The sequence below is a fragment of the Rhodamnia argentea genome, chromosome 9 (assembly GCF_020921035.1).
Source record: "Rhodamnia argentea isolate NSW1041297 chromosome 9, ASM2092103v1, whole genome shotgun sequence".
In the NCBI taxonomy this organism is placed as follows: Eukaryota; Viridiplantae; Streptophyta; class Magnoliopsida; order Myrtales; family Myrtaceae; genus Rhodamnia; species Rhodamnia argentea.
The window spans coordinates 223,492-231,804 of NC_063158.1; the positions used below are offsets into that span (position 1 = coordinate 223,492).

The window sequence follows — 8,313 nt, forward strand, 5'->3', positions numbered from 1 at the left end:
TTGAACATTATTGACGCCATCAGATTTGCTCTCGAATGGCAATTATTGTCTAATATTAATCAAAATCGAGAGAAGAGGAATCCAACCAACTCATAAAGGGGAGGTATCGGCTACACATGGCTTAGATCTCTGGGTATATCAACTGTGCAATCATACTTGCACTGTGTGGTATGGCAATTAAGAACCCAAATATCCCATTCAGGCAAAGTCTCAGATCCTGTTCAAACTAATCGAAACTCAAATACTTTTATCTGGAAAAAAGATACATGAGAACTTCACGTGATGGTTGAGGATAAAGGAACATTTAGAGGCTGGACATATATTTCCATGGCCTTGCATTAGCATCGACAGTCATCACACAACGCAAGCCAAAAAAAAATTGCGGTTGGGGGGAAATGGGAATCTGGAAACACAAGAAGAGACTCAAAAATGAGAGGCCATGGAACTTCTAACGTAAAGGGATTTCATAATCTAAGCTAGCTAGGAGTTAGGGATATGCCTAATCCAAGTACTGCTTGCTCTTTGTTCTTTTCATCTTCGCCTTAAACCTCGACTTCGACATGAGTGTCTGTACCGTATTCACAAAGTTGCCGACCGCCATTATGACCAAGAGCATCCCGCAGAATATGACCTGCCAAAACCAGCATGTGCTTGATTTCTACAAAAGTGGCTCATCTATTCTGGAATGGTTTCGATCTAATGAAGGAAAAGATACCAATCATTACAAGCATCAGCTGCATCACGCACCTGCCATTCAGAAGCCACGCCAACAAAAGCAGTTCTGAGCAGCAAAAACCCAACATATGCCTCGAAACCCTGAAGCACAGCCCAGAAGAAACACGAGTCATTTATTAATGTTTCACGCGGATTGGATTTGGTGTGAACAATTAACAAAAGAATCAGTCTACTGCACAAGTTCTACTATTGAACATGGTAGTATCATAATCTCTATATGATAGTCTTAAGCACGTATCTGCCATTTCAGAGAAGGCCAAATGCCCGAGTCAAAATGCTTTTTGTGTGTGTGTGTGTATGTGAGAGAGAGAGAGAGAGAGAGAGAGTCGTTGTGGCAACATCGACTTAATACAGTAAAATCATCCAATCCGTGCTCCATGTCTTAACCGCCAATGTAGCCCTAGGATAGATCATCCTATCCAAGTGAAAATGCTTTCAGGTTCTTAGGCTCATTTTCCTCCACGCAGGAATATTTTCAACATGACATACCATTCTCAGCTAAATAAACAAATATAAGCTTATAATTTTTTGTTTTTTTGTCTGAATATAAGCTTGTAGGTTGGTTAACAATTTATAGCTATATTGAAATGAACAATGAGCTTATAATTATGGACAAGCAAGGTCCTATGCTGATCAGATGCATGTCTGACCTGCAAAACGAAAAGTATGGGACACAGAAGCCACAACTGGCCTTCCACACCTGCTGTTTCTCCCCAAACAACGTCCATTCTCTTGGCCTGAATCAATTGTTAAAACACTAGCTTTTGCTCTCAAGATAATAATTATGGACAAGCAAGTGAAAAAACAGAAAAACAAAATAATTCCAACGGACAAAATATGATGAAAAAATATACAACCACATAAAGATTATATTTGTATTTAAGCACCTTTCCCAATGCAATACGAGTATATAGTCTTTGACGTTGGTATCTATTCTGTAGAAGCATTGCCACTCCTTGCAGTATGGCCCATTGTAGGAAAAGTTGCACTCCTCTCTGCAATAGATTCAAAATGATCATCCAATACTCACAGACCAAATTTGAAGCATTTTATAATGAAATGAAATTAACCTGCTTTTGAGAACAATTTGGTTGTCCTTTAATTTCCCATGTCAAGCTGACAAGCGCCATTATCATGGCGAAATAGTGATGGTATATCCACCTGCCAAATAATCTTTCTTAGCTTTGCAAAAGGCACACCATTACTAAGCTTATTTCACACATGCCCAGGTTATCAATACAACCATCACTCCACGATCAAAAGGTGAAAACGAAAGAGAGCATGCAAACACAATGTGCATGAGAAAGCACAGTAGCACATGAGCTAATAGAGAAGCACTCTGCCCAAGCAAAGATCAGACCGAACTATATGTAAGGATACTTCCATTAAATGGAAGAAAAAATCAGTATAAGGGTGAGGAAACCAAGTATGAATCGTCATGTTCTAAGTTGAAACTCACAGCAATAAAGAGATCAATCAAGCAATCATGCTTTCTCCGACTAGGTGGGCTAAAAGTTCACAATCCTTCCACACCACCACGTTCTATTTAGAACAAATTCTCCATGAAATTTACGAACTAAAGATCAATCCCAAAAAATTCCATCTGTATATTTATTCGGCTTTCCCCTACCCATCCTACATTTTGAAGATGCATGTGAGATCACATCTGTTAATGAGTTTATGTACTTAAGCTTGTCTAGCTATGGTACTCAACATCCTCCAGCATGCATGCTTGACAAAATTAATGTAGCTCGAAGCCTTATCACCACCCTTGAAGAATTATCGGCATGATACCATAAAAGGCATAATACAGACCGGTAAGATAACGTAGAAGACTCCTTTGAGTAGTAGTGCCTCATGACAAATTAGCATTTCTTAAAACAATGGAAATTACAGGTTTAAGTAGTAGTGCCAATATATGGCCAAAAGAAACGGTTGGTACAAATGGTGGCACAAGACGAGAAAATTGCCAACCAGTAAAAGGGGATGAACACAGTTCTTAAAGAAACGGGATCTGACTAGATCTAATGACCAAGGAAGAGCGAATTCGATATGGAATAAGCAAGTCAGATCAAGTCAAAACATAGCAGTCAAGGGCTTCAAAGATGTGACTGAATATATGAAGGAGGAATTTCAAAACCACGAGCAACATTAGGTATTTCGCTAATAGGTACTTATGAACCAGCAATTCCAGATATTTGGAAGAAAGCTCCATGTCCAGCACTAAATTTAATGCAAGGAAAAGGTTGTGACTATGATAGTGTACAATTTCTTAAGTTCAAAAAAAGGAGTTAGTTCACTCTCTTGGAATAGCTAGCAATGACAATTCTTCCTTATCAGTATAACACTTCATGTCCAGATGAATATGCTTGGCCTCGTCCCAACCTTTCCCCTTATATTAGCGAAACTCTTGAAAGCTTATGCAACATTGGAGTAGCAGCAACATGTTTCTACATATGCTTCAGTGTATGGCTACACTGAAAAATCAATGAAACTCAGAAATGAAATCTAATCCAGTTAAGTTTACAAGATCTCTTATGTAACATATTTTAACATAGCTGTGAGCAGTGACTGTGTGTGAAAAAAGATATGAGCCAGCAATCTCCATTCAGAGCCTTTGGAAACAGAAAGTCCAACTCAGATACTACAAATTGATATTCCAATAAGCATGCGTTTGTTTCACAGAAAACTCTAGTAAACATTTTCCGAAAAATGATTGATTATATTGCTTATAATTAGTCAATGGAAAATGCTTTCATTATCAATAACAATTTATGCTTGATTATTTTCGCTTATGATGAAAATATATTTCATTCATTCATGTTTGCGAGCAATATAACCAAATATTTTTTTGGAAAATCGTTTCCAAATCTTGAGTTTTCTGTGAAACAAACGCACCCAAAGTTCCAGACCCTTTCCCCAAACCATATCGAAGGTTCAAGCGAGCACACTGGGTGCTGTGCCTGTGGTATGATTCCATGGCACAGAACTACAGAGGCTGCTAATTTGTTACCATTTCTAAACTTGTCACTCTTAAAATTGGGTGTCAGGATTCACTAGCTTCGTTGAACCTGTCTTCCTGAAGGTTGCTCGTGGAAAAAATTCACATTGAGACCCATGATGAGTTTAGAGCCCAGATGACTTAATGTTCTTGGGATCCCACATGCATTCTAATAAGTCAGATTTCATACGCCAGTCATTATTCTACTTTCATTTTACCATAAAAACCCTATTCGTAGTTGAAAGTGCTGGTGTGCCAAATTTTACACAAAATCCAATAATATACTACATGCCAGCTTCCTGGCATTCTTTTCACCCCAATAATCTTAGTTGTAGTTCAAATTCTTAAATATGTACTGGTGAGTCTACATACTAATGAGCGAGAGAATAAAATCCAAAATGACGAATTTGACTTTTAATGTCTGGAGGTAGCTGCATAAAAGATTAATAGTCAAGATCTTTACAAGCCATTGAAAATATGCTAAGGCTCCATTTGTTTCGTAGAAAATGAGTCATTTCTGGAAAATATTTTCCAGGAAGCCAATTTCCAAGAAAACGACTATATTTTCCGGTGTTTGGTTGAAATATGAAAAAGATCAGGAAAATATTTTCTGTTGTCTAAGATGGGAAATTGGATTTAATTTCCCTCCATGCACTTCATTTAATAATTTATTGTTTTTCCTTTTTTATTTTTTAAAATCGAATTTTAATATTTTTAATTATTTATCTTTTTTTCCCTTTTTCTCCTTCTTTTTTTTTTTTTTAAATGGTTTTCTCTTTTTTCAATTACATTTTTCTGCCGGTTGCCGGCCCCGACGACAACCGGCGACCGGCCGTAGGCAACGCCTGGCCTCGCACAAGGCCGGTGACCGCTAGCTTGGGCTCGTGCGAGGCCGGCAAAGGTTCACCTGGCCTCGCCAGATCCGGCGAGGCCTAGCCTTTATCGGGGCCGGCGGCAGCAGCGATTGGCCTGGCCTCGCTAGAGCTGGCGAGGCTTGGCCTTGATCGATGCCGGCAACACCTGGCCGGGCCTCACTAGAGGCCGGCGATGCCAGGCCTCACCTAGCCAGCCATCGGCTGCGGTCGTGGCTAGCGACTAGCGAAGAAGGAATACTAAAAAAAAAAATAAAGAAAAAAAGACGAAAGGAAAAAAAAAATAAAGAAAGTAATTAAATAAATTTCATCCGAAAAATAAAAAATTAAATTTTTGAATTTTGAAAAGATAAATAAAATAAAAAGAAAGCAAAAAAATAATTAAAAAGAAAAAATAGTTGAAAGAGAGGAGGAATGAAAAGTGTGGAAAATGTTTTCCTCTTCTCAAAATAAGGAAATCATTTTCCTTAGTTTTAGAAGGTTTTTTTGTTAGCCGGAAAATATTTTCCATTGACCGCTCATTTTCTGCCCCCCAAACATCAGAAATTGGGGAAAATGTTTTCCGGAAAAATATTTTCCATGAAACAAACGGAGCCTAAAATTCACTTTGATATGATGTTTACTTGTAAATTAACTTTCAAATTAGCTAGAGATTATATGCATGGATTTTGAGAACATTAATTCTCAGGGTCCGACAATGATTTTATTGAGCAGCAGGATCTCGTGAACTGCACAAGTGAAAAGTCATGTTTGAGAACCAACTTAAATTGATTTCAAACAACATTGATTCCTCCAACTCTTCAAGTTCCAGATATAGCTAGATGCATGAAAATCTCCAACTGCACATTAACAGCACAAACTTGGAGAAAACTAAATATGAATCACCATAAAGTTCACTAAATTGTTTAAACTATGCCACTGGATTGTTGGATCTTGGAGAATTAGACTAGGGCCTAAGAGCTCAAGCCAGTGAAAACCAACCACATAAGCAGCCTAAATTTTTCAGAGGACATCAGGTGTGAGAATGCAGGTCAGCATAGTGCATACATGAATTTACTTACCATGGACGAATATCGCTTCCATTCACTCTCAGTATGTTCTCCCTGAAAGCCAAACCAGTGTACAGGACCAAAAGCCATGCCTAAGCCATATTCTCGAGTTAAAAGAAAATACAAATCTTCCGCTGCTACAAACATTGACAAAAACTTCATATCAGCATAGAAATGCTACCAAGGGATACCTGGTATAACTGAACAGGAAATGCTGGAAGGCACCCATTCCAGATCCAAGATCTCAATACGAGTAGGGTTGCCGGGAACAGAAGAAACAGAAGGGCAGTTCTATCCTGCTCCAAGGAAACAGTGTAAGTTTTGGTTCCAAATACGGGTTATTTCACATTCACTTCAGATGTAATTCATATACGCTACGTGAGGACTATATACCTGCATAGTAGGATAAAGCTTAGCATGTAGTTGTATAAGAGGATTTTATACGCACAACCCCAGTGAAGAATAGACCTTACAAGATTTTCAAGACTACAATGTTTTAGCGAGGAGCTTTCCAAGAAACATAATAGACTTTACAGGGATAGGAAATCTGGGAATGTAGAATGCACCATGATTGAAGAATCTTACCTACACAACAAAAGAATTACATCTATTTTGTGACTTCCATTACCTCAGTCATCACAGGATGAAAATTACAAAGTAATCCAATTTTTTCCATAAAGTGTGGCATTACATCCGTAGAAAAATGAAAAGAAAAAAAATATGATTAATCGATATACAAATCAATCTTAGTCCAATGAGCCGCACGCACATAGTTTTGAACAACATTGAAATAATGAGGAGGATAACAAATGGGGAATATCATGATTTCACCTAATGTGAAGAATCCATTAAGTCCCTAATTTGCAGCAGCAAGCTAGAAATTTGATTCACATTCCCAATGTTACTTTGTAAAGTAAATGGCATCACCACCACGTTGGCACAAATCAATCATTTTAGCTTCTTAGTTGTGTTGCTAGGGGGAAACTACAAGGGACAAAAAAATCCTTGACAAATGTAGAGAATGGCATTTCAAGTTTGTTCTTTGAAATTCCAGTGCAGTCGCGTCTACCAATGAAGCAGGTAAAACTACCTGCAGCCATGTAAGCTGAAATGGACGTTTGCAAAAAATAAAAATCAGCAGGACAGCAGTAGCAGCTTGTTGTTCACAAGACAGGGATTGTTTTACACCTATAAACATTCAAAAGGCCTGAAAAGTGTACATGCACCACAGCAAGGGTAAGAAGACAAAAGAAGGGAGGACATATATGTAGTCTCATCAATTACCAAACTGGAAAATAAATCCACAAGAAATGATAATAAACTCTGTCGATTAGCATCCTAGCAACACAGCCCACCAATCTTGTGAATTCGTAATCGGTAAACAGACGCATACTCTGTAACTGTTGTACTCTTCCTTAACCTTCAGCTGGACATCTTTCTTAGAGGCACGCACATTGATTGGACCCAGAAACATCCGCAGAAACCTCCCTGCGCACCATTATCAACCATAACCACCTTCACCCGACAGCACATGATGTATGACGGTGTACCAACACAAGCAGGCCTTCAAGTTTTAAAAACTATTTTCGAAAAGGGACATTAAGGGCGAAGAAAAGCAGACTCACCTTGAGGTTTAGGAGGAAAGAAAGAAGAGGCGTCTCCATCAACCATTATGCACCTCGCTCTCTGCAACTCCTCTTCTAGCTGCATGCAACAACTTTCCAATCAGAACTCACTCACATACGTCGACAACAATACTCGTCATAATCAACCGAGAGCCGTACAATAATAATTAAAAGAGAAAAAAAAAATGCACAGAGAGAGAGAGAAGATGCCTTCTCGGCGAGCTTAGGATCCAAGAGCTTGAGATTGAGCTGAGAATCAATAGACGACCGAAGGCGGCGGATGGTGGAATCAAGGGCGACCGCGCGCTGGCTGATCAGCTGCTCCTCGGCGGAGGACATGGCGTTGAGCGAGGAAGCCATGTCCTGCAGCTCCTTGGCCTGCTCGACAGCCCTGCGCACCTCGTCCTCGATCCTCTTCGCCGATTCCTCCGTCACCGCCGGCTCCGCTCCGTCCCCCATCGCCAGTCCCCGGTGGATCGATGGATGAATCGAATTCGCCGCCGACCGAGCCGAGACGCGTTCGGCGAGGTTCTTTTGGGAACGATCGAGCAGCGATGGAGCGACGGGTTGCGATTCGAACTCTTCTCCCAGTGGGAGACACAGTGAAGGGAGTCGAAGGAGGTGGACGCGACTTTGTATCCCGCTGCTCGGTTTGGAGAAAGAATTGAATCGAACCCCCTCTCTCTCTCTCTCTCTCTCTCTCTCTCTCTCCACACTCGGATGAATCAGCACGCTTTCGTGTGAGGCCAGAGAGAGAGAGAGAGAGAGTGAGAGAGAGAAAAGAGGGCCTCCTGTGGTCAGTGACTCACTGACTCCTCATTATTTCATTATTTATTTATTTATAGGTGAGAAAATTAGTTATTTATTTATCTATTCCCAGATTTTGAAATGGGAAAATGATACGAATCATCTTTGAATTTTGTTTGGCCCGACGTGCAATGTACTCCATAAACTTATAACTTGTTGAATATTATTATTGAACTGTAGCCCGATCAATGTGTAATGTGTTCCTTGAATTTTTAATTTCCATA

General features: G+C 39.6%; 1 protein-coding gene across 1 annotated transcript; it reads right to left on the bottom strand.

The window, feature by feature from the left end:
- Nucleotides 1-215: 215 nt before the first annotated feature.
- Nucleotides 216-8,038, bottom strand: LOC115756611 (transmembrane protein 120 homolog). The gene is made up of 10 exons (XM_030696452.2): nucleotides 7,493-8,038; nucleotides 7,283-7,361; nucleotides 7,051-7,145; nucleotides 5,849-5,953; nucleotides 5,670-5,749; nucleotides 1,806-1,896; nucleotides 1,623-1,730; nucleotides 1,386-1,472; nucleotides 748-816; nucleotides 216-631 (listed from the first exon to the last, which is right to left on the bottom strand). The coding sequence occupies exons 1-10, from the start codon at nucleotides 7,739-7,741 to the stop codon at nucleotides 500-502; spliced, it is 1,095 nt and encodes a 364-aa protein (XP_030552312.1). The 5' UTR covers nucleotides 7,742-8,038; the 3' UTR covers nucleotides 216-499.
- Between the last annotated feature and the right edge of the window lie 275 nt (nucleotides 8,039-8,313).

Bases quoted from the DNA above. Each gene is read 5' to 3' on its own strand.
- LOC115756611 (XM_030696452.2), bottom strand. From the start codon at position 7,741: ATGGGGGACGGAGCGGAGCCGGCGGTGACGGAGGAATCGGCGAAGAGG. The intron at 5,954-7,050 runs GTATGCGTCTGT...TCCTTGGAGCAG, and splicing joins AAGAGTACAACAGTTACAGA to GATAGAACTGCCCTTCTGTT. The intron at 1,897-5,669 runs GTAAGTAAATTC...ATTATTTGGCAG, and splicing joins GGAAGCGATATTCGTCCATG to GTGGATATACCATCACTATT.